The following is a 26,012-nucleotide window of genomic DNA, read 5'->3' as shown; positions in this document are numbered from 1 at the left end:
GCCTTGACCTGCTGAATCTTCTTGCCGGCCCAGGGTACTTTCTTACGCCACATGCCCCTTCCAGTCCTGGCCAGAGGGAGAAACACAGCTTGCTCAGGGACTCCCACTGAGGAGCTGAAGAAGACCCCACGTGTTCTTGAATATTAAACAAGGAAAGGGACCATGGCTGTGTTACCCGCCTCTCAAAGTTTCCACCAGAATGAGGCTGCACACATTTGCTCACATTTCAGTGGCCACACTGGGACTGTGGAGGAAGAAAATATTTGGTGAACAGCATCATGGGAAAGAGAATGACAGACAGACTAGGCAAGAATGACAGCACTGGGTTTGAATTAGAGCCTTGTCATCTGTTAGCTGTGTGACCCGGGCTGAGACATGACACCGTGCCTCAGTCTCCCTGTCTATAAAGTAAATAGAAAAATAGCACTTAGGGCCCTGATGGGACTGTGAAGTCATCATGGAGAAGACACAGATTGTCACTTCCCTGGGGTGATAACCCCCGGGGAGACTGCCTGAAAACATAAAAAACAAAAATCAACACTTATTTGTGGTCTCGGGAACCTGGAAGTGTTTTGGTTGACTTGTCTGGTTCCATCAAGCTGTGGTTGGTCCAGCCTTGGCCAGGGCTCTCTGTAGTCGGCTGAGGGCTCAATCAGGGCTGTCCCCTGTGTCTGGGGCCTGTGAGATGGCTCAGTGGGGAAAGGTGCTTGCTGCCAAGCTGGAGGACCTGAGTCCAATCCTCGGCACCCGCACAGCAGAAGGCGAGCAAGCTGACTCCTGCAAGCTATCCTCTGACCTCCGAGTGTGCGCCACGGCAGGAATGTGCCACCCCACACACCTGCAAACGCTTCATAAATGTCGTTTTTAAAGGAAAAGTATTTTTATTGTTTCAGAGTAAGTTTCCCTCCTGAGGATTTCGGGTGTTAGCATCTTTGAGAAGAAACACTGACAATCAGGGTAGGTGGTAACAGTGCTGGTGTGACCCTCAGACTCACGTGGGGTGCAGTACACAGACTTGTAGGGCCATTTGGTCTTCCTCTACATTTTGATATCACAGGCACACAAAGAGAAGCGTCCACTTAGCTCTGATTGGTGGTTAAAACGCTGAGGACTGGGACAACCCAGGTTGTTGACCTGAAGCCAGAGGACCTGAGTTTAATCCCCAGAACTAATGTTTAAAAACCACACAGGGTCACAGCGGTCCAGGGGTGACCTGGCAGCTCCAAGACTGACAAGCCCTGCCAAGGTGGACACAAAGACTCCGGGAGAGGATATGTCATCAGACCGGAAGTGCAAACGAGAGGAAAGGGAGCAAGGGGCAAACAGGCTAAGGTTGCTGACCGTGAGCCTCAGATCCGACTACAGAAAACCAGACAGAACCAGAATCATCCGGCCTCTCCGCAGCAGATAAACAAGAAGCCAAGTGTGACCGTCCTGTTTGTCAGGGGCCCCAAGCCTCTCCGTTACAGTCCAGAGGGATGGTTTATCAACTAATTTGTTTTTGCTTTTGTTTGAGATGGTTTCTCCATGCACCCCTGACTATCCTGGAACTCGCTCTGTAGCCCAGGCTGGCCTCGAACTCACAGAGATCCACGTGCCTTGCTTTCTGAGAGCTGGGATCAAAGGCGTGCTCCGCCACCACCAGGCCTATCCACTGTTTTATAAATGTGAATTTTTTGGTTGCTCTAGAAATATTTGTAAAATGGAGAGTGGGGAATCCTACTATATCTTATTTTTAAAGTGCAAAGTACTTTTTAAGAGGTGAAATCATAACTAGACAATGGTGGCACACGCCTTTAATCCCAACACTTTGGAGGCAGAGGCAGGCAGATCTCTGAGTTGGAGGCCAGCCTGGTCTACAGAGTGAGTTCTAGGACAGCCAGGATTGTTTCACAGAAAAACCCTGTTTTGAAAAACCAAAACAACAACAACAAAAAAACCCCACAAAAGATGTGAAGTCATTCGGTGGTTACTGTTTGGTACAACCAGAAGACAGCAGGCTACTGAATCTGGGGGGCTGTGACTGTCTCTGGAGACATCAGAGTAACACTCAACAGAGGTGGCTAGTTTTGTTTTGTTTTGTTTTCATTTTATGTGGATTGGTGTTCTGCTTGCCAGGGCTCTTAACCAACGAACCTCCTCTCCCACCCAAGGTGGCTAGTTTTATATCCTACAATCCAAAGCACACTAAACCGCAAATCAGAGCATCAGCTGTGCATCTGTGTCTGCTGGAGAGACAGTGTGGGTGCTGGGAACTGGACTCGTATTTTGGTTGTGAGCCTAGCCTTTAATGGCTGAGCCGTTCTCTCCAGCCCATGGTGAAGTATTTTAAATTCTATCAGGTCTCCTGTTTCTAGTAGAAACATTTCCTATAGAGCCTCACTCCTTGTCCAGTCAGGACTGTGATGACTCTGGTCTGGGCAGCCCACTTTCCCCAAAACTTGTGATGACGTGCTCTGAAAGCCAGAGTACGTGCCGCATGTGGCATAAAACTGTGAGTCAGTGGAAGTGAAGATTCCAAGGCTCTGACTGTTATTATGTGAGGTTTTAAGGGAAACTTGCCAGGTCTGAGGCTGGAACGTCACTGAGTAATTGTTCAAAAAGGAACAACACGTGACTCCAGGGTTTTGGTACATCACATGACTCCAGAGTTTTGGTACAACACGTGACTTCAAGTTTTGGTACATGTGTTAAGAATTGAAATGTCTCTGTGCTGATCCACAACCAATAAAATCTCACTTGTGGTGGGGGAAAAAAACCAAAGCAACAGCAAAAAAAAAAAAAACAAAAAAAAAACCAAGGCTAGAGAGATGACTTAGTGGTTAAGAGCACTGGCTACTCTTTCAGAGGACCTGAGTTCAATTCCCAGAACCCACATGGTGGCTCATAATCTGGCTCCAGTTCTGGGAGCTAACAGCCTCTTCTGACCTCTGAAGGGCACAGGGTACAAGATGCAGAGAAAACAAAACCCAGGCATAGATGTGTGTTGTTGGTTGTTTTTGCTGTTTTTTGGGGGGGGCTGCCACCCAGTTCCCAAGCAAATCACTCGTGGTGGCTTAATTTTACTTATGAATGCCTGGCCTTAGCTTGGCTTCTTTCTTGCCAGGTTTCCTTAACTTATTCTGTCTACCTTTTGCCTCTGGGCTTTTCCCGTTCTCTTACTTCTGTAAATCTTACTCTTACTCCGTGGCTTGCTGTGTTGCTGACCCTGACTCCTCTTTCTCTGGCTCCTAGCAAGCTCTCTTTTCTTCCTCTCAGATTTCTTCCTCTAGACAGGCTCTCGGCCTGCCAGCCCCGCCTGTCCTTTCTCCCGCCTTGCTATTGGCTGTTCAGTTCTTTATTAGACCATCAGGTGTTTTAGACAGGCACAGTCACACAGCTTCACAGAGTTAAACAAATGCAACATAAACAAAAGTATTACACCTGAAAATAATATTCTACAACAGCAGTGTGCTTGTAATCACAGAACTGGGTAGACACAGACAACAGAGGATCTTCTAGAATATTAGAGGGACCAGCCTTAATATCATACATCCCAGGGGCTCAAGAGAGAGAACTACTAACGGCGAGGACTATTTTGGGGAAATAGAATTTCAGCACACCAAGCTCTATAGTCCAATTGCTTTAATTCCTCTGGCATAACATCCTGTATACACAGCTTCAGTTCTGTTCTCATGCCTAGCTCCTTTCTTGCCTGATTTCTCTCTATATTTTTCTACTGCTCCCCTCTAAGTTCCATCTTAATTCTCTTGTCTTAATTTTGCCTCATTTGGGTCCTTTTCATCTTGTTCTTACCAAGCTAGTACTTCCCCCTGTTACTCTTCCTCATCTTTTATCTCGTCCACACGTTCTCTCTGGTCCAAATCCTCCTCATCCTCTCCATTCTCCTTCTCTCTGTTCTCCACTGTCCTCTTAAATCTCCCAGGAATCCAGTTATAAACCCAAGCAATAACAATCCCCTGGTTGAGCAAGGTCACCAGACTTGAATTCTACAGGGTCATAAAGGCAGGTAAGAATTTCCCTCAGGCACTGACCACTAGGCTTTCTTTTACAATCCAAAATAGGAGCAGTAAAAGAGGAGGTCACCTGAGTTAGTATATGGAAAGGGGATCCGTGTGCTCAGTCCATATTCCTAGAAGTGTTAGGTAAGAATTTAGGGGTCTACTAGTAAGGTTGTATAAGAAAGGAGGGTCTCACCCTAAATTGCACAAGAAATAAAGCTATCCTCCTGACCTAAGAGACAGGTGTTGTTTTGTATGGCCTTGGATGCTCGATAGGCATTTTAGATAAATACACAGTTAGGAGTTCTTGGAATTATGCAAGAAAGTCATTTTAGGAACCAGCTAATATATATACAAAAGCAAAAATATCACCAAGACTTCTTAAGCCATGGCTTGACCTTTGGAGAAGTCCTTGACATTTCCAAATAGTAGCTCTTGTGCTAGCAGCTGAATTCCATCTTGTTTTCTTGAGGCTTGGAGGGGGGACTCTTGGGGTTCACTAGCTAGCCAGGCTCCTATGTAAGTCCCAGGCAAGGAAGAGACCTTGTCTCAGAATATTTTCTCTCAACTTTTTAAAAAGTGGATGGCACCTGAGGGAGACCACCTGAAGTCCTCTGGCTTCCACAAGTGTGCACACACATTTTTTTCTCTCTCACGCACAAATGGAATAGTAATGCCAAGAGAGAAAGGCCACAGGCTGCCTAGAAAGTCACATGGACAATCTGAAGGTGCTGGGGTGCTAACAGCATGATGAGGGGACCCCAAAACAGCCGCACTGCAAAGTTTTCACCCAGCATGGAGAGTGGCTTCTTCAGAGGCACATAGATGTAGCCCCACTCAGTTCTTGTTAGAGTCGGCGCTGTAACCAGAAGCTTCACTCCGATATCGGGTCACACAGAAACAGTTTATTTCTTTTTTTTTTTACGTGCGCACGGGTCAATCAGTCAAGCTTAGGACTGAAGACCCCGAAGCTCAAGCTCGCAGGCTTGTTATAGGGCAGTTTCGCATGGGTTGGGGAGTGGGGTCGCTCAGAGTTCAGCCATCCAGCTGGCTCACATGGATTGGGGAGTTGAGGGTCGCTCGGAGTTCAGCCATCCGGCTGGCTCACGTGGCTTGGGGAGTGAGGGTCTCTCAGAGTTCAGCCATCCGGCTGGCTCACATGGATTGGGGAGTGAGGGTCTCTCAGAGTTCAGCCATCTGGCTTGTTTCACATGGATTGGGGAGTGAGGGTCTCTCAGAGTTCAGCCATCCGGCTTGTTTTTCCAAGAGCTGCGAGCTAGCTTTACAACGTGGAAGCCTTCTGTACGAGCTAAGCAGGAATATTTTTCCACTAAGCAGAAATACATTTCTCTACTGGGATAGAGCCTAAAATGGAACCTTTACATTCCCTCCTCTCCTTGTACTGACCTTTAATCCTAAAGGTCGGTCTCTGGTATAGGCTGATATCTTTGTCTCAGGACCATCATTTTAACCCCATCTACTTGGGACCGAACAAAGCCTGAAATCCGATTCAGGACACATGGTCCAATCATTAGTACTAGGAGCAGGACAATCAGGGGCCCCGTGAGGGCTGAGAGCAGGGCAGTCATCCAGGGTGATTTTTCATACCATTCCTCAAACCAGCTCTGGGAGCCGCTTATGGACCTTTCCCTTGCATCTAGTCTCTCTCTGAGTTTTGTCATGGATTCCCTTACCACCCCTGTGTGGTCAGTATAGAAACAACAGTTTTCTTTTAGGGCGGCACAAAGTCCTCCTTCTTTTAAAAATAGTAAGTCTAGGCCGCGTCTGTTCTGCAAGACTACCTCTGACAGGGAGGTTAAGGACCTTTCCAGAGCAGTTATGGATGTTTCTATTGCCCTTAGATCTTGCTGTATTGCGGCTTCTAAAATCCCTAGCTGTCTAGGGCCCTCAATCAAAGCTGTAGTTCCAGTCCCGACCCCCGCCAATATACCTGCTCCTAATAGAACAGCCAGGGTGACACTGACAGGTTCTCGTGTGAACCGAGTTCTGCCCAGAAAATGTCCTTCAAATTCTTCTGTTGAATAATAAACTAACCTTGGGTAAATTCGGACTAACACACAAAAATCCTTAGATTGGCTAAAGCTAGCAATTGAGACACACGGTGTGATCCCAGTATTGCATGCCCAGTATAAACCTGATGAGGGGATTATGTACTGGGATGTGTCAGAAGAGGACACACTCACTGTACGTGCACAGAGCTTGCTTCCCAGCACTTGGGAGTGTCCTAGGCATGTTCCTAAACCGGTCACTTCAGGTAAGGTTAGCATATGCTTTGTTCCCCAGTCGCAGCTCTTGGAGGTGTTATAGGTGAAACTCCCATTAACAGCTATCCCTTCATAGTATGGGGGGCTTGCTTGGAGGCAAATCCAGCAGGATTCAGTAAGGTTGGGCTGAGTAGAGTTGAGGGCTTGGTATCCCCCTTCGATTAGGTCTATCAACCGTTTTCCTGACCCTGGGAGAGTGGGATTCGTGACAGCCGGTGTGGTCAGCGGGAGGATGGAGGGGTTCTGGCGGGTTGAGTTAGATGGGGGTATTTGCCTTGGGGGTACCCGTTTATTATTTGTTTTAGGAGGAGGAGCTTTCTGGTCCTGTAATACTTTATTAGGGCCTATCGGCTGGGGGTTGGCGTTTATTATTAACTTGATTTTGAATAGGACTCCTGGATCATAGGCCGTCTGGTGATACACCCTCAGGCCCCACAGTCTACCTTTGATCCAATCCCTTGATGCTTTTCCTGCCTGGGTGAAAGTGATGTTCAAGGGGTTGCAGGCAAACTCTGTACAAGGTCCCGACCCGTACCATAGGGTCGTGACTGTCCTAGGTGTGCTCCGGCAGTAATCTTGAGAGAGTGGGGGTTCATTCCCACCTGTCTCCCTCTTTACCTGGATCAGATCCCAGGATGAGCTCGGCTTCCACCAAGCGTCTCCTGTAGTTTCACATCCCCATGACTTACAATAGTAACTTTCATGCTGCCCACAAGAGCGCGCTAGCGACCTGCTTCTCCCGTCCCTCGGACACACATAAAACGGTCTCTTTGTCAGGGCCGCCCGGGCCCTCGGGTCTCGGCACCCTGCCGGGTAACGCGAACAGGGGCAGCGTCCACTTTGGGTGCACACTTCTGGTTCACCTGGGTTTGCCGGGTCAGTGGTTGGGATGTCAAAGTCTTCTGCTCCTGCCAGCATGTGGCAGAGGTCGGGTTCCAGGGCAGGCCACCATGTCCAAAGAGGGTGCCTACCGGTTTTCTCCCAAACCACATCCCCTGCCCCCGACAGTACTTGCCATGTTTGGCTCACAGGTTGGTGCGGATTAGTTCGGCTGATTTCCACATCGGATCCGAAGCTTGAGGGGATTGTCAGTCCGTTCCACAGTCCAGTCCAAATCCACATCTGGAGCAGGCGCGGGCTTAAGGTGGGAGCCATGAATCCACGCAGCAACTCCGTCAACTTTAACTGCCGTCGGGGTGGTCAACAGGACTTGATAGGGACCCTTCCACCGAGGTTCTAGGGTCTGATGCTGGTGCCGGCGGACGTACACGAAGTCCCCTACATGGAACCGGTGGGCAGGACCATCTCCACTGGGCTGGTACGCAGCAGACAACTGTTTCCACAGGGTGTGCTGGACCACCGCCAAGGCTCGCAGTCTGTCAGATAGGAAGGAAGGCATGATTTCCCCTTTCTGGAAAGCTAGGTCCTTAACTGGGGGAGCACAACCAAAGAGTAGTTCAAAAGGGGTAAGGCCCTTAAGGGAAGGGGTATTCCTAGCTCTAAAGAGGGCATACGGTAGGAGCATCGTCCAATCTCTAGAGCCAGTCTCCATGGTCAATTTTGTTAAGGTCTCCTTAATGGTTCTGTTGGCTCTTTCTACATGTCCAGAACTTTGGGGTCTGTATGAACAATGCAGCTTCCAATCGATCCCCAATATTTTTGCCAGTCCCTGACTTACCTGAGCCACGAATGCTGGGCCATTATCTGACCCAATTACCTGAGGCAGTCCAAATCTTGGGAAGATTTCTTCCAGGATTTTCTTAGCGACTATCGCTGCAGTCTCCTTTTTGGTGGGGTAGGCTTCTACCCATCCTGTAAAGGTGTCTACAAACACTAGTAAATACCTTAGGCCATATTTAGCCGGCTGTATTTCAGTGAAATCTATTTCCCAGTGTTGGCCAGGCCGACTTCCTCGTAGCCTTTTTCCAGGAGCCAACCGACTAGGGTAGGCATTAACCTGTTGGCAGGCTTGGCAGTCCGCTATCACTTTCTCCGCCATCCGCTTCCTTTCAGACGGGGAGTGAGTTTTATTTTCTTCAGTGAGTTGAACTAACTTTCGGCTACCCAGATGGGTCAGCTTGTGGATTCGCTCCAGCGTGTCCTTCAGGGATTCGGGGGACGGGGGTTCTTCAGAGACCGGGCTTTCAGGGGGTGATAGGTGGACTACCAGGTGCCTGGTGCCTCGGAGAGCTGCTTCCCTCGCTTCCTGGTCAGCCCTCCGGTTTCCGACCGCAATTGGGGAGTCACCTTTCTGGTGCCCTGGGCAGTGCACGATGGCCAGTGCGCGAGGCAGCATGACAGCGTCTAATAATGCCTTGATTTCTTGTTTATTTTTAATTTCTTTTCCGGCTGAAGTTAACAGTCCCCTCTCCCTGTATATGGCCCCATGCACATGCGCGGTTGCAAATGCGTACCGGCTGTCTGTGTAGATGGTAGCCCGTTTTCCGGCTGCCATGGTAAGTGCTCGGGTGAGTGCAATCAATTCGGCTTTTTGAGCCGAGGTTCCCTCTGGGAGGCTGCTAGACCAGATGACCTTATTTTTGTCCACTACTGCCGCTCCCGCTCTCCGCTGGCCCTCATTTAGGAAACTGCTGCCATCTGTATACCATATCAGGTCAGGGTTGGCCAGCGGTTGGTCCGTTAAATCTGTCCGGACCCCGGTTTCTTCCGCCAGAATGGCACCACAGTCATGAACCGGCACTCCCTCCTCTCCTTGTTCAGCAATTGGGAGGAGCGTGGCAGGGTTTAAGATAGCTGGGGGCCCAAAGGTGATGCGGTCCCGGTCCAGCAGAGTTACCTGATAATAAGTGGCCCGAGCATTGCTAAGCCATCGGTCAGGCGGCTGGCGGACAATGCTCTCCAATGCATGGGGAGCTATAACAGTCAGATGCTGTCCCAAAGTTAATTTGTCCGCGTCCCGCACCAGCATGGCTGCCGCGGCCACCGCCCTTAGGCAGATTGGCCATCCCCTGGCCACAGGATCTAGCCGCTTGGATAGGTAAGCAGTTGGTCTTTTCCATGGACCGAGGGCTTGTACTAGGACGCCGACCGCCACCCCACCCTTTTCATGCAAGTACAAAGTGAATGGCTTCCTCACATCCGGGAGAGCGAGTGCTGGAGCAGATAAGAGTGCCTTCTTTAACTTTTCAAATGCAGCCTGGTGTTTTTCCTGCCAGACAAAGGGGGTCTTTTCTTTTAACAAGGGGAGAAAAGGCTCTGTGATTGCCGCAAACCCTGGAATCCAGAGCCGACAGAACCCAGCTGCACCCAGGAATTCACGTAACCGCCGGCGGTCCGTTGGAGCAGGTATGCTGGCTACGGTTCGCTTATGAGCATCGGTGAGCCACCTCCTGCCTCCCTCCAAGGAGTAGCCGAGGAAGATGACTTTGTTTTGGCAGATCTGCGCCTTCTTGGCGGACGCCCTGTACCCCAGGCTGGCCAGGGTATCCAGAAGTTTCTCAGTCCCTTGTTTGCAAGCGTCCCGAGTCTCAGCTGCCAGGAGTAGATCATCTACATACTGGAGGAGGGTGACATCAGGGGTGGTCTCTCGATACTCCCGAAGGTCTCGGTGTAGAGCCTCATCAAAGATAGTTGGAGAGTTCTTAAATCCTTGCGGAAGTCTGGTCCATGTCAGTTGCCCTGTCCCCCCTCCCTCAGGGTCTGACCATTCAAAGGCAAAGAGCTTTTGAGAATCAGGGTGGAGGGGGAGGCAAAAAAAAGCATCCTTTAAATCCAGAACAGTATACCAGTTGCGCCCTGGCGGTAAGGTACTCAAGAAATTATGAGGATTGGGCACGGTAGGGTGAATGTCAATTACCCGGGAGTTTACTTCTCTCAGGTCCTGGACTGGTCTGTAGTCATCTGTTCCTGGCTTTCTTACCGGCAAGAGCGGAGTATTCCACTCTGATTGACATGGTTTCAGTATGCCCAGTTCCAGAAACCTCTTGATGTGGGGTTTTATGCCTTCTCGGGCTTCTCGACTAAGCGGGTATTGTCTTACTCGCACGGGTACCGCAGTGGGTTTGAGGGTGACCACCACCGGGGGTTGCTCCTTAGCCAGTCCGAGGCCCCCCGTCTCTGCCCACGCATTAGGGAACCTATGAATCCATTCCTCGTTGTACGGTGAAACAGTGGCTACAGAGGCTTTTGCCACTGCTCCATACAGACGGTATTCCTCAGCAGCTGGAAGTTCTAGCGTGAGGAGATGGAGGTCCCCTACTTTCGGGTGGGCAAATTTTAATTCCGGGCCCCGAGAGGTAAAGGAGATCTGAGCTCCCAGTTTTGTCAGGAGGTCTCTACCTAATAGGGGTGCCGGACAGTCAGGTAAGACCAGAAAAGAATGCTGCACAGTACCTTTTCCCAAGTTGACTGTTCTCTGGGTGGTCCAGGGTCTCTCTCTGCTTCCATTTGCTCCTCGGACCAGTGACTTTCGGGTAGACAGAGGGCCTAGTGGATGCTTGATGGCTGAATAGACTGCCCCCGTGTCCACCTCAAAGTCCACTGGGGTCCCCTCCACTTCAAACATTACCCGGAGTTCGGGGAGGGGGTCCGAACCCTGACTCCCTCAGTCCCCAAGGGCGAGGACCTGCCGGCCCCGCCCTTTCTGCTTCTTCGGGCATTCTCTGATCCAATGACCCTCCTCTTTGCAGTAGGCGCATTGATTTGGTCCCAAAGGAGGACGGCCTCCCCGACCTCCTCCTCCTCGCCCCCGCGGCCCCGGCCCGTCTCTTACCGCGGCTGCAAGAATCCGTGTTAGATCCCGGTTTTGGCGTTTCCGCTGCTCTTTTTCTTTTTCCTCTCTTTGTTTTTCTAACCGAGCCTCTTTTTCTTCCGCGGTCTCCCGCTTATAATAGACTTTTTCTGCCTCTTTAACCAGGTCCCTCAGGCTCATCCTTTGTAACCCCTCCAATCTTTGCAGCTTCCGCCGTATATCTGTGGCAGACTGCCCTATAAAGGCCATGCTCACTGCCCCCCTCAATTCCTCTGACTGTGGGTCAAAGGGTGTATACCTTCTATATGCTTCCATGAGTCTCTCAAGAAAGGCAGAGGGGGTCTCTTCAGACCCTTGAAGAACCTCGCCTACCTTAGCCAAATTAGTGGGCCTTCTGGCCGCTGCACGGAGACCTGCCATTAGAGTCTGGCGATAGAGGGACAGATGCTCCCTACCTTCCGGAGTGTTCGGATTCCACGTTGGGCGCCGCAGGGGAAAGTGCTCATCAATGAGATTGGGGAGCTGAGTTGGCCGCCCGTCCGGTCCAGGGACCAACTTCCTAGCTTCCAGGAGGATGCGTTCCCTTTCTTCTGTGGTGAAAAGGACCCCCAGAAGCTGCTGGCAATCATCCCACGTAGGCTGGTGGGAAAACATGATGGACTCTAGGAGTCCAGTTAGGCGGGAGGGGTCTTCAGAAAAGGGTGGGTTATTGTTCTTCCAGTTATATAAATCTGAGGAAGAAAATGGCCAGTATTGGAGGGCAGGCATGTCTCCTCCAGCCCCATCATCAATAGTTCCCCCAACGGGCCGTAGGGGCAGTGTGACTGCCGGTGGGGCCTCATCATGAGGGCGTGCCCTTCTCTGGCGGGTGCCCTGTGCGGGGCCCGAAGGAGAGACTGTGACCGGTCCGGATCCTGCCCCCGCTGGCGGCGGCGGCGGCGGCGGCGATCTGTAAGGTGGTGGGGGGTCTAGGTCAAGAGAAATGAGATCAGCCTGAGACTCTGGCAGGGGTGCAGGTGTCGGGATCAATGAGGGAGGGGAAGATTTAGGCGAATCAGAGGTTTTGGTTAGAAGGAGAGAGGTATGATCAGTAGGTGGTGCAGACGGGCCGACCTGAAATGACCGGACCCACTTAGGCGGGTCCAGTACCAAATCTTCCCAAATCCAAATATAGGCTTGTTGGTCCGGATGCCCATGTGAACCTGGAATGAAGATTTTTTGTTTAACTGCCCTAATAAGGTTCAGATCGAAAGTGCCATCAGCGGGCCACCCCACACCGAAGGTGGGCCATTCAGATGAGCAGAAAGTCTGCCACTTTCCTTTTTTCACTCGAACTGCCAGGTTCGATGCACGAGCCGTCACTTCTGACCAATGAGAGAGAGTGAGAGAAAGTGGTGTAGAGGCAGTTTGTCCCATACCGAACAGATAGAGTAAGACACCGAAGGACACAAACGAAATCACAACACACAGAGACAGGACAAGCCGGCAAATTGGTACAGAAAACGAAACCAAAAGAGTATCTAGCGGCCCGGGCCTCCTAAAAAATCTCCTAGGCAGGAGGGTGTCCGAAGGGGTCCTTCTTACAGGATCCCCACACTCTAGAGCGTCCTCCAGAGTTGCAGCCTGTGGGTTCCAGACACGTCTGTCCCCCACCGTCCAGGAGTCCTCACGGGCAGCCTGGACAGCTGCTCACCCTCCCAAGCCGACTCACCACCAGACGTGAAGGCAATCTCGGTGGGACCTCCAATGTTAGAGTCGGCGCTGTAACCAGAAGCTTCACTCCGATATCGGGTCACACAGAAACAGTTTATTTCTTTTTTTTTTTACGTGCGCACGGGTCAATCAGTCAAGCTTAGGACTGAAGACCCCGAAGCTCAAGCTCGCAGGCTTGTTATAGGGCAGTTTCGCATGGGTTGGGGAGTGGGGTCGCTCAGAGTTCAGCCATCCAGCTGGCTCACATGGATTGGGGAGTTGAGGGTCGCTCGGAGTTCAGCCATCCGGCTGGCTCACGTGGCTTGGGGAGTGAGGGTCTCTCAGAGTTCAGCCATCCGGCTGGCTCACATGGATTGGGGAGTGAGGGTCTCTCAGAGTTCAGCCATCTGGCTTGTTTCACATGGATTGGGGAGTGAGGGTCTCTCAGAGTTCAGCCATCCGGCTTGTTTTTCCAAGAGCTGCGAGCTAGCTTTACAACGTGGAAGCCTTCTGTACGAGCTAAGCAGGAATATTTTTCCACTAAGCAGAAATACATTTCTCTACTGGGATAGAGCCTAAAATGGAACCTTTACATTCTGATCCCCAATATATTCTACCCTCCCCCCCCCACCCCAGGCCACATTCATTAGGACAGAATTGCATGCGAATGAATAAGAGGTGCAGAAGAAGGTGGCTGGAATCCCAGACAAGGTTCCATGACCCTCTCCACTCCTTCTCTGAGGATCTGATCTCGTGAAGACGGATGACCTCTCATGCTCAGAGGACCACGGCCCCCGGCAGTTCCGGTGATGCCCTGGCGGATGTGGTGATGTGGCTGGACACTGCTGATCTCACATACAATGACTGAATAGACTTAGGGAGGAGCACGGGGCTTTCGTGGAACTTTATGGAAGTGGATTTTATCTGTGTCTTCTTTGCAATCAGCACTGCTTCTCTGGCTCTCAAAGGTCAGGTCTGCTGCCCACTTAGAGGTTGGGGGAGCATACCAACTTTGGGGACTCTGGGTGAAGTGAGCCACTCACTGCTGTTTTGGGCCCTCAGTGCCATCTTAGTTGGGAGTGAGTCACTTCTTTAAGAATCCTGTGATCAAAACCAGTTTGGGGGGGAAAGGGTCTATTTGGCTTACACTTTCAGGCCACAGTCCGTCATTTAGGGAAATCAAGGCAGGAACTGAAGCAAATGGATTTTTTGTTTTTCTAACTTGTTCTTTGGCTCATGGTCAGCTAGCCTTTTTATACAGCCCAGCCGCACCTGCTTAGGACTGGCACCTCCTAGGTCAGCCAGCAGTCAAGAAAATGCTCCACAGACATGGCCACAGGCCAATCTGAGGGAGGCGAGTCTTCATTTGAAGTGCCTTCTTCCCAGGTGTGACGGTTGGCTACCCACTGTCACTCTCCCTTTCCTCACTAAGGCGGGGTCTCTCAGTCAAACCCAGAGTGCTCAGCTAAGGCTAGTTTTGCTAGCAAGCTTACTGGGGGGTGGGGGAGGCCTGCATCTGCCCCCAGGGGCTAGGTTTACAGGAGGAACACCACATCCCCTGGCATTTACATGGATTCTGGGGACCTGAACTCTGGTGTGCTTCAACTACTGAGCCACAGCCCACATTTGTTCTTAGAGACTCTAAAGACAGCCGGGCGATGGCGGTGGTGCACACCTTTAATCCCAGCACTCGGAGGCAGAGCAAGGCAGATCTCTGAGTTCGAGGCCAGCCTGAACTACAGAGTGAGATCCAGAACAGGCCCCAAAACTACACAGAGAAACCCTGTCTCGAAAAAACAAATCAACACTTTTTTGTGTGTGTGGGGTGTTTTCGAGACAGGGTTTCTCTGTGTAGCTTTGCGCCTTTCCTAGAACTTGCTTTGGAGACCAGGCTGGCCTCGAACTCACAGAGATCCGCCTGGCTCTGCCTCCCGAGTGCTGGGATCAAAGGCGTGTGCCACCACCGCCCAGCACTGAAAAAACAAATCAAACAAGAGAATCCCACGAAAGTCACACAATTGTAGACAGAGACTTTCTGATAGAGACAGAAAGGTGTCTACAGCAAGGTGGGCAGACAAACCAGGGGCCTCCACTGTGGTAGAGCAGCGGGTGTCCCACATTGGGACAGTGGGAACAAGCAGATGGATCATGACCAAAGAGACGAAGATAAAAAAAAAATCCTGAGAGCTGGTGTGATGGTTCATCCCTGAATCACAACACTTGGGAGGCTGAGGCAGGGGGATTGCCATCAATTTGAGGCCAAGCTGGACCACATAATGAGTTCCAGCGCAGGCGGCGCTACAAAGTAGAATCCTATCTCAGACAAAACTAAAGCCACCAAATTGCCAGCACTTTCTCTGGTGAGCTGGGCATCCAGGCACTTGCCTGTGATCTTAGCCCTTGGGAGGCAGAGTCAAGAGGGTCAGGAGTTCAAGGCCAGCTCAGTAAGGCAGGGTCTCTTAATCAAATGAGAGTCATAGGAGACCCTGTCTCAAGAAACCAAAAGAGGGCCATGGGAAGGCTCAGTGGGCAAAGGTGCCAAGACTGAGGACCTGAGTTCCGTAATGGCAGGAGAGAAGAGCTCCATGGGTTTTTGTTTTGGTTTTGGTTTTGGTTTGGGTTTTTTTGTCTTTTTGTTGTTGGTGGTTTTTTTCAGGGTTTCTCTGTGTAGCTTTGCGCCTTTCCTGGATCTCGCTCTGTAGACCAGGCTGGCCTCGAACTCACAGAGATCCGCCTGCCTCTGCCTCCCAAGTGCTGGGATCAAAGGCAGGCGTGCGCCACCACGGCCCTGCAGCGTGTGGTCCTTTTTAATCCCTGTGCTTGCACTGTGGCAATTGTGTCTTCCCCCGTTAAAAAAACAAACCTTTAATCTCAGCATTCAGACCACAGAGGCAGGTGGAGCTCTGTGAGCTTGAGGCTAGCCTGCTCTACATAGCAAATTTCTGGCCAGCCAGGGCTGTGTGGAAAGAAGCAATCCCTTTCCCTAAAAGGACACAGAGGCCTCCACAGAGCCTTGCATGAAGGAGATACACCTGAGGACATCAGTGTGTGTGTGTGTGTGTGTGTGTGTGTGTGTGTGTGTGTGTGTGTTCCTGGCTTCACATGTCTGTGGACACAGAACTGTTTCTTTGGGATTTTACATGTAAAATGTTAGATTTGGTGGAGGGCTGGGGGTGTAGCTCAGTTGGAAGAATGATGACCTAGAGTGCACGAAGCCCTGGGTTTAATCTGCGCTGCATGAACCAGGCATGGTGTGGTGCCCCAAACTGGGTGTGCATACCTGTGGTGCCAGCACTCATGAGGTGGAGGCAGGAGGGTCATTGTGTGTGCGTGTGTTCATGCACGCATGCACGCACGCACGCATGCACGCACGCACGCACGCACGCACGCATACACACGTGCCTCCTATGGAGATCAGAAGACAGTTTGCAGGAGGTGGCTCTCTCCTCCCACCATGTGGGTCCTGGGGATCTAACTCAGGCCATCAGACTTGGCAGTAAGCAACTTTATCCACTGATCATTCTCACAACCCACAGAGTTCGAGCCCAGCAAGGAACGCAGGAGACTTTATTTTTAGGATAAACAATGACAACAAATGAAGTTGTGTGTTAGTCCGGCTTGAGTTCCTTCCCTTCCCCATTGGTGAGGAAGGAGTCTTCACTGACAGGGGACAGGGTGTCAGTGTTGAGACTTGGTCAGTGAACCCATGTGTCTAGCGTGCATTTGGGCACTGTACACTGTAGGTGGAACACCAACCCCCAGCATCCCCGGGATGTGTGGACACCTCATCTGAGCAGAGGCTACACAGAGAGCCAGCCCTCTCTGGCCCTCCTGAGTAATGCCCGGCCATAGACCATCTTTCTAGAAACAGTCCCCTGCCGCGAGGGGTCAGGCTATGGGGCAATATCCCTGGCTACTAGATAGGACTGTCCACCTCTGTCTTCCAGGCTGAGGTTCCCCGGGCTAAGACCCAGCCAGGTCTTGAGAACAGCTGTGTCCGCTCATGTAGCTCCCTCTGGGTTGCTTCCTCTGAGAGCTGGTGCGGGCCAGCAGGTCGGGGAGGAGACAGGAAGACACTGATTGTCCCAGTCCTGCTGTCACAGCATGTGTAGGAGTAGAGGGGACAGCTGGAGGTTGGCACCAGCTGTCCTTCAAGGCTGCTGGGCCTCTGTCTCAGGATGCCTGGTGTCCTCACAGACCAGCACCCCAGGTCACAGGCTAGAGTCCATTGCCCCAGTACTGGCCCCGGGCGGTGGTGGCGCATGCCTGTAATCCCAGCACTCGGGAGGAGAGGCGGGTGGATCTCTGTGAAACACTATCTGCCAAGCCCCAGATCCCCATTAAAGCCAAGCAAAGTGTCCCTTCACACCCTGCAGGCAATCTTGGCTGCTCTGGGCATTCTGGGTAGGAGCTTGCTACTGTCTCTTTTCCTTCCAAGGGTTCTGGTCCTGTTCTTCAGTGAGCCTGGCAGCTCTACCTCCCCCTTTAGGCTCAATACTCTTGAGATGGGGTCCCTTGTAGCCCAGGATAGCCTCAAACTGACTGGCTTTGAACTTTAGGCTCTGGAATGCTGGTATTATGGATTTGTGCAACCTCTCTGTTTATGTGGTGCTAGGGACCAAACCCAGGCTTTGTGGATGCTAGGTGAGCCATCCCTGTTCCCTGGGTTTTTGTTTTTTAGAAACATGTAGCTCAGGCTGGCTTCAAATTTACTATGTAGCCAAGTATGACTCTGAACTTCTGATCTGCCTGCCTCTACCTCTCAAGTGCTGAGACCACAGGGATGGACCAACACATTCAGTTTCCAAGTTGATTTTTAAAAAAATAAAAAGGCTGGGCATGGTGGTATATGCCTTTAATCCCAGCCCTCTGGAGACAGAGGCAGGCAGATTTTTGTGAGTTCCAGGCCAGCCTGGTCTACAGAGTGGGTTCCAGGAAAGCCAGGGCTACACAAAGAAACTTTTCTTTAAAAAAAAAGATAAAAATAAAAAACAAGAGCTGGAGAGATGGCTCAGAGGTTAAGAGCACTGGATGCTCTACCAGAGGCCCTGAGTTCAATTCCCAGCAACCACATGGTGGCTCACAACAATCTACAATGAGATCTGGCGCCCTCTTCTGGCCTGCAGGCAGAACACTTACTGTATACATAAATAAATGTTTAAAAAACAAAACAAAACAAAACAAAAACCAAAAAAAAGATTTAGTCTGTGTGTGAGTATTTTGCCTGCATGTATGTCTGTGCACCACATGTGTGCCTGGTGCCCATCAGAGGTCAGAGAAGGTTGTGTCACCCCAGAACTGGAATTTCAGATGGTTGTGAGCCAGTGTTCTTAACCACTGAGCCCTGACCCTGGGTAACATTTTAAAATAAGTTTTCATTTATAATTTGAAATCTGTGTTTGGAAGTAGCTCATATACAGCTAAGGTTCCACAGCATAAATGACCTGATGATCCAAAGCTTTTTCCTCCATCCCCTCCAGAGCCCGACACGGTCTAAGCTGGGACGCAGTGGTGGACACACTTGTCTGCATCCTTTGAGCAGGACAGTCTGTGACCATCGGGCCCACGCTGGCTGGCCACCACCCCCACAGGGATTTATTCCCAGCAGTGTTCAGGAACCTCCAGCCACCCAGGCCATGGCCTTCACCCAGGCATTAGCCGCCTCACTGGCACTGCTCACTGGGATCCTGCCACACAGCCTCAGTGAAAACTTGGATCGTAGAAAGGTGAGCAGTGTCCCCCGACCTCCTCTGTGACGAAAGGGTGGGGGCTGAGGGCAGCAGACAGCTTGCAGCCTCCCTTCGGTGGGGATCCAGGCCCTGGCTGGAGGTGTGGGGGGACCCCAGATGCACTTCACAGGTCTGGTCAAGTTCCATTCACCTTTCCTGGGCCTGACCAGTAAGTACCCCTGGTCCAGGCCTCATCTGCTCTCTCAGCCTTGGGCTCAACACCCCTCCATTCCCCCTCCATCCCAAGCCCTCTTTTCCTGCTGATTTGGGTCTCTCCTTCTAGATGCAGAGTCTTTCTTCCCCTCAATTTAAGTCTAAAAGCCCCTTCTTTCTCTCCCTCCCGCCCTCCCTCCCTCAGTGCATGACCATCACATCAGAAACATTGCAATGGAGTCCATTTTCTCCTCCCATCTTAACTCAGTCTGGGGATTGAACTCAGGTCGTCCATCTTCCATAGCAAGCACCTTCACTGGCTGAGCCATCTTGCTACCTCCTCTCCATCCCCATTAGCTATTCCAGTTGTGGTCTGGGACTATTTCCCAGTGCCATTGTTTGGGAGCCGTGGAAGTGAGAGGTCAGGAAATGGGGTACAGAGGGAACTGGCTGATCCCCAGATCCTGACTCTTTTGCTCCATCAAGTCCCGCTTGGGGAAGAGGGTGCGTGGGGAGAGGTGTCCAAGGTGACAGTCTCATGCCTTCTCTTCTCTGACCGGGTTCTGGGCAGTGCTAGGGCCTCCTTCCTCCCTCAAGAGACAAGAGCTGGTGACCAAGGGGCTGTCTCCGCAGGCCAATGGAGACAAGTGTGTCCACCACGCCCAGTGCCTGAGTGACTGCTGCCTCATAGACCTGGAAAGAAGGGGGTCCTTCTGCACTTCCAAGTCTCGTATGGGCATGGCGTGCTTACCCCAGGTGAGAGACCAGCCCTTCCCCCACTACCAGTGACCACTCCTCAGGCAGTACTCTTCCTAAGCAGCATGCCCACACCCTGGACTGCCTCACCCAGCTGTGAAGCTTACAGTGGCAACCTGAGGCCCATTCCCCTGTGATGGCCGCCTCACCGCCCGCTTAGAGACTGCGCATCGTAGATGCTCAACAAATGTTTGCTGAAGGAGAATCTTTTTCCCAACACTCCTGACGTATGAGGGATGGGGGAAGACACCTGCCCGGGCCTAGTACCCATCTCCCTACCACCATGACCTGGTCACTTGTGAGGGCCTCATGGCTAGCTGGGGCCTCAGCTTTCTGGTGGGATCCAGGCTTACAGTCTGGTTTCCTCACTTCTTGCCTTGGACCTCTCTGATCTTAAGTGGGACTAATGTGTCTACCTCATGAAGGGCCTAGGGACATTCACAGGGCTCACTCAAACAGGCTGTTGTCAGCTGGAAGACACAAAGGCACAGAATGTCTTGTTCCTACTCCTTGGCCCTGGGCCCAAACTCCTCTAGGGAGGATGGACCCACCCTCCATATCCCTGCCTGGTCCACTACCAGTGCCTAAAGGAACCAGCCATGGCCCCCACTGTGGCCTAGAGAATCTCTTTATTAGAGGCCACTTGGTACGTCATATCTCACTCACCATGATATGGAGATGAAAAAGGTTACTGTTTTGGTTGGATTTCTGTTGCTGAGGTAAATACCACAGCCAAGACAACTCAGGGAAGAAAGGGTTTGTTATGGCTTACACTTGTTACGGGTCACAGTCCATCACCAAGGGACACCAGGTAGGACCATGGAGAAAACTATTTAGTGTCTCACTCCCAGGCTCATGGTTAGCTTTTTGGACCAGGTTCACCTATCTAGGGATGGTGATGCCCACCGTGGGCTGGCCCTCCCACATCAAGGCCAATCTGAGGGAGGCAATTCCTTGATTGAGGTCCCCCTCTTCCCAGGTGACTATTGGTGAAATTATTAAGGCCACTCCATGTAGTTGAAAGGGAGGTTTATTTTGTGGGGTAACTTACAAATGAAGGGGTAGGTTGTAGGGTGTGGCAAAGGTATGGCACAGTCTGGCGGTGTTCTCTGGAGAACTCTGCTCGGTCTACCTCCAGCGTCCAGGGTCCCAGAACCAAGAGAGACCTCTCCTCTAGATCCTGGGTCTTCCCCTCCCTCCTCCGCCCCGCCTTGTGGGCGTGACCATTACAGAAGCCTCAATGGGGCTTGGAACTTCTAGGTCAATGCTGGGATGGCTACCCACTACAGGTGACTGTAGGTTAACCCAGCTGGGGACCGGGGCTGGGGGAGTGGGGCCTGGAGAGATGACTCTTCAGTATAGACCATAGCTTGTTCCGGCCGAGGCCAGGGTTCCATTCCCAACACTCACATGGTGACTCCCAACCTCCTATAACTCGGCTACCAGGCGATCTAACAGGCATGCAGGCATGTAAACACAAAAATCAATCTAAAAAGAGAAACCAGAACAGCTGGTGGTGTCCCCGCTAGACAGAGGAGGAGCCCCAAGGAGCACAGACTGTGCTCAGTCATATGAATGGAACCTCGGGCTGGGCATCTCCAGAAAGTGTAACCCCTCCCTTCACACCCTTCCTCTCCCACAGACCAAGGGGACCCTGAACATCATATGTCCTTGTCGGGTTGGCTTGACCTGTCATTCCCAGGACCGCATGTGCCCCCGCCGGTGCCAAATGATTTAGAGGAGGGCACACTGCTGCTGCGCCCTCCCCAGGTGTCCTCTTCCCAAGTGTCCCCACCCCACCCCCTAGCATGCTTGCCCCCATCAGTTCCTGAGCATTAAAGTCACTTCCTGGCTCTGGTCTCTGTCTGCCCTTTGTGGGAAAGCCAAAAGGGGAGACTGAGCCACCGAGGGCTTCTCTGGGGCTTTGTTTTTGCCTAACACCTTGGTGGAGCTGGGGCTGGGGCTGGGAGGGATGGAGTGATGGAGAGTTTCACGGGAGGGGGCAGGGCTGAGAGATGAGGCTGGGGGTGGTGGTGGTGGGGAGGGACAGAGTGGGGGAATATTTTGCATGGCGAACAGAAGGGTGAGGGTCACTGGGCGTGTGTTTGTTCAAATGTGTGGGGATGTACAGATGCAGGAATGTGGGCCAACAAATGGTTCAGCAGGTGAAGGCACTTGCTGCCAAGCCTGATGACCGAGGTCAGTCCCCAGGTCTCACATGGCAGGAGAGAATGGAATCCTACAAGTTGTCCTCTGACATCCACATGTGCAGCATAGCATGTGTAGGTCACACACAAATAAATTTAAAAAAAAATTAATGCAAGAATGTGAGACTAGAGAGATGGCTCAACAGCTAACAGTGCTCCTGCTCATACAGAGGCCCAGAGTTCCGATCTCAACACCCACATCGGGTGGCTCACAAGTACCAATAGCTCCAACTCCAGTGAGTCTACTGCCCTCTTCTGGCACCTGCAGGTACTGCATACAGATGGTATATATACATATACATATACATATACATATACATATACATATACATATACACACATATATGCAGCGGGTGTTCACACACAATACATCTTTTTTTAAAGATGCAGGAATGTGACTAGTGGGGTGGTAAAGGAGCTGGTGCCTTGATGCCTCCACTGTATAGACAGAGAAACTGAGCTCAGATCAACAGGTCTCAGCCTCAGGTGTCACCATGGACTTTTCTGCTTCAAGAACACCTGAAAAACCCACCTGGACTGGTTTATGTGTTATGGGGAATTTGCTCATGGTTAGATATAAAATCCAGAGCCAACGCAGGTCCCAGCTCAGACTCCAGCCAGTCCTGGGTCTCAAGCTGATTCTTTCCCAGTTGCCTAGCAATGACAGGAGTTCCAGGTGTCACCCCATAACCATGATTTTTGCTGAGCACCATGTTTCCATGCTGCTGGCCCTTCTCTTCTGTCCGATGGAGGCCAGAGGTGGATTTCCCTGGAGGTGGAGGCAGTTGTGAGGCACCTGATATGGGTGCTGGGGATTGAACTGAGGTCGTCTGTAAGAACAGTGTGGGCTCTCAACTGATGAGTCACCTCCCCAGCCCATCTTGAAAGAACTTTTTAAAAGATTTATTTTTATGCTATGTGTGTGAATGTTTCACCTGCATGTATGGCAGAGGGTAACACCTGATGTGGCCTCCGGCCTCTATGTGTGCACATGTACAAATACATTCTTTCTGTCCATTGCATTTACTCTTGAGTTCTCTTCGAGGAAAGTGGCTGGACCCGCCATATTGGGAGCTCAGAGTCAGGCCTCTGGCTAACACCCCTGCCACATTAGGAGGATGAAGCTGGGTGTGATGGTTCATGCTGTAATCTCAGCAACCATGGAGACAAAGGCAGAGGCAGAGTCCAGCTAGGTAGTGAAACCCTGGCTCAAAACCAGGAAACACACACACACAAATAATAATAATAATAATAATTACCCAGGGCCAGCAAAATGGCCCTGCAGGAAAAGGCCTTTGCCATGCGAGCCAGGGGACCCTAGCTCAGTCCCTAGACCCTGCAAGTGGGGAGAGAAAGCAGCTCCTACAAGCTGTTCTCTGACTGCATCTGTGTGCTCTGGAGCCTGCCCTGATAAATATATAAAAATAATTTTAGAAAATGAAGAATTACTAAGATGAAACCTCTTCCCTTCTACTGGACTTGACCACAGAAGGAAGTGGGGGCAATCTGGAACATGCCACACCATTAGCCAGATAGTCGACTTAAGTTAAATAGGCCATTTTTTTTTTTTTTTTGAGACAGGATCTTACTTGGTCATCCTAGTTACTAGCTCTGTAGACCAGGCTGCCCTTGAACTCACAGAGATCCACCAGCTTCTACCTCCTGAGTACCGGCATTAAAGGTATGTCTCAGGCTCAAAAACTTTTCAGACACCCATTTCTTTCTTCTAATCAATGCTTTAACTTGTGTGTGCATATGCGTGTGTGCACACGCGTGTGGAGGTCAAGCCTGCAGGGGTCAGTTCTTGTTTTCCACCAATGTGGGTCCTGAAGAATCGAACTCAGGTTGGCAGCTTGGCAGCAAGCACCTTCACCCAGTGAACCCTCTCTCCTGCTCCAGAATCTCCCTTTCTGGCTGTAACGATCACTCGCTTGCTAGCTTGCTGCTCTATGGTCATCAGCTACAGATGGGGAGGCGTCTTTGCACAGGGATATCCAAGTGCTAACACCTGGCAGTGTTGGAGCTGTGCAGTAAGCCAGATGCCGTGCCTCATGCCTGTAATTCTAGCACTAGGGAGGCTGAGGCAGGAGGATTGCTTCAAGTTCCAGCCTAGGCTAGAGAAGCCTCTTTCCTTTTTAAAAAATTATTTATTTATTTATCACTTATTTATTTTTCTATTATCAGCTTGCTACAGTTTAAATTCTTATTCTAATAGTGAAATGTTTCATTGAGGCTTGCCCAGTAATTGAGTAAAACCAAAACTTATTATCAGCCACAGTTATCCTAGGGTCCCCTGCTATATATAGTCTTCCTGGTTCTGTGGGCTGCAGTCTGATTGTTCTTTGGAGACGCCTCTTTCTTAAGATGACATCATTACTCATTTAGCTTTCCTTCCATCGTCCCCCTTGTCCAAGACCACAGAGATATTGCCTCAAATGTTTCTTCTTTTTTTCTTTCTTTTTTTTTTGGTTTTTCGAGACAGGGTTTCTCTGTGTAGCTTTGCGCCTTTCCTGGATCTCTCTCTGTAGACCAGGCTGGCCTCGAACTCACAGAGATCCGCCTGCCTCTGCCTCCCGAGTGCTGGGATTACAGGCGTGGGCCACCGCCACACCACCGCCTGGCGCCTCAAATGTTTCTACAAGGCAGAGGAAGGGAAGTGATGTACCATTTTTGGGCAAAGCAGAAAGACAAACTAGTTCTGACACAAAGGAAGCCCATCCCTGTTTGTCCAGTGGCTTTCAAACCTCCCCCATCCCATTGACCCCACATGTAGCAGGGAAATAAACCACAGTCTTCCCTAGGTGCTGACCAGAAGTTCACAAAGCCACACATATTACAGGTGGTTCTGAGGGATGCTCACCCTGGCCCTTCCAGCCACTGCTTGGTGTCCTGTCTCCCACCAAATGCTCCACTCTGGGACCTCTAAATCTTCCATAGCTTCTGGACATAGCACCATCAGCCTCTAGTAGTGGGGGTGGGGGCGCTGTCTTCCCCATCTGTGGGCACCTAGAAAGCAGTTGATTGTCCAATCTCTCCCCTTGCTGGGGTCCTGGGAACTGTGAGAGACAACTTACTACACAGAGGATGGCCTTGGACTCAGCAGACACTGTGTCAAAACAAAGCAAAACAAAACAAAACACCTGCCTTTTCTGGGAATGGTAGTGCACGCCTGTAATCTCAGGAGGCTGGGCTCAGACTTGAACTTTTGATCCTCCTGCCTCACACAGGCATTGGAATTGAGCTGGGGTTTAAAGCAGACCCTACTGGGGCTTGAGGCTTCCTCTGGCAGCGAAATGAGTGTGTGCCACTCATGGGACCCCTCACTGTTCTCAGGACAGGGGGCTTGCTACACTGTAACACAATTTCTCACTGGGTGGTGGTGGCACATGCCTTCAATCCCAAGCTCGGGAGGCAGAGGCAGGCGGATCTCTGTGAGTTCGAGGCCAGCCTGGTCTACAGAGAGAGATCCAGGAAAGGCTCCAAAGCTACACAGAGAAACCCTGTCTCAAAATAAATAGATAGATAGATAGATAGATAGATAGATAGATAGATAGATAAAATAAAAATAAATTAAGAATTCTCTCCCTGGGACGGGATGGGAAGGAATGAAACATTCATCCCCTCCCTCCTAAGGTCCTGACAATATACCAAAGCTCCGTTCTGTCAAAGCTCCCCCTGGGAACTTTGAGGTTATTGTGCTTACTTACACAGCCGGGGTGAGGGGCTACTGACAGCGTGGATGACCCCAAAGTAGCTGCTCCGGAAGTCAGCCCCCCAACACCTCCGCTGGCTTCCCCGGGGCTGTGAAGACGGAGCCCCTTCCTCTAACCTACTCCAGCCCTCCCTGCGAACTCCCCCTCCAGGCCACGGAGCAATTAGGGCAGAACTGGAGACCTGATGGGAGGAGAGGCTGGATGAGCAGGTGATAGTCACATGACCCGCCCCTACAGCCTTTTTGCTTGAACATCAACGCAACGCAGCTGAACTCCTGACCCCATTGCTTGTTCCTCTGGCCTGTCTTAGATGAGCCCAGGACCCATTGTCCGCTGCTCATTGCCTCTCCTCCCAGCCTTTGGTCACATGGTCACGACGTGATGGGGGCCAGAGCTTTAGCTGCACCCTAGAAGAGCCCATCCCTCTGGACCACCGCTCAACACAACCGCAACAGCTCATGTAGAATGTGCCTGCCCTGCTGAGGGTGCGACCATCTCCTGGCTGCCACTGTCCTAAGGCTGTACTGTCTGCGAGGGCAGGCAGCCTCTGGGGCTGGCAGACAACATTGGATCCAGGACATCTTGGAGAAACAAAGTCTCTGGTCCTGGGGCTTGGGCTGTGGCTGAGTTGGACTTCGCAGCTCCTGCCCTGAGCTCACAGGGCTCCACACACTTTATTGAGCACGTACTAGATACAAATTTCTTTTCTTGGTGTCCAGAACTGGGGATGAGACAGTAGACCTCACCAGCAGAGTGCCAATATAA

The 26,012-nt window shown here is 51.2% G+C and overlaps 1 protein-coding gene across 1 annotated transcript; it reads left to right on the top strand.

The window, feature by feature from the left end:
* Positions 1–18,325: 18,325 nt before the first annotated feature.
* Clpsl2 (colipase like 2) lies at positions 18,326–21,065 on the top strand. Its single transcript, XM_036167238.1, has 3 exons — positions 18,326–18,415; positions 19,205–19,327; positions 20,970–21,065. Exons 1-3 carry the CDS (start codon positions 18,326–18,328, stop codon positions 21,063–21,065), a joined length of 309 nt encoding a protein of 102 aa, XP_036023131.1.
* Positions 21,066–26,012: the final 4,947 nt, after the last annotated feature.

The sequence above is a fragment of the Onychomys torridus genome, chromosome 18 (genome assembly GCF_903995425.1).
Source record: "Onychomys torridus chromosome 18, mOncTor1.1, whole genome shotgun sequence".
Lineage (NCBI taxonomy): Eukaryota > Metazoa > Chordata > Mammalia > Rodentia > Cricetidae > Onychomys > Onychomys torridus.
This window is presented reverse-complemented; position numbering and strand designations above follow the sequence as displayed.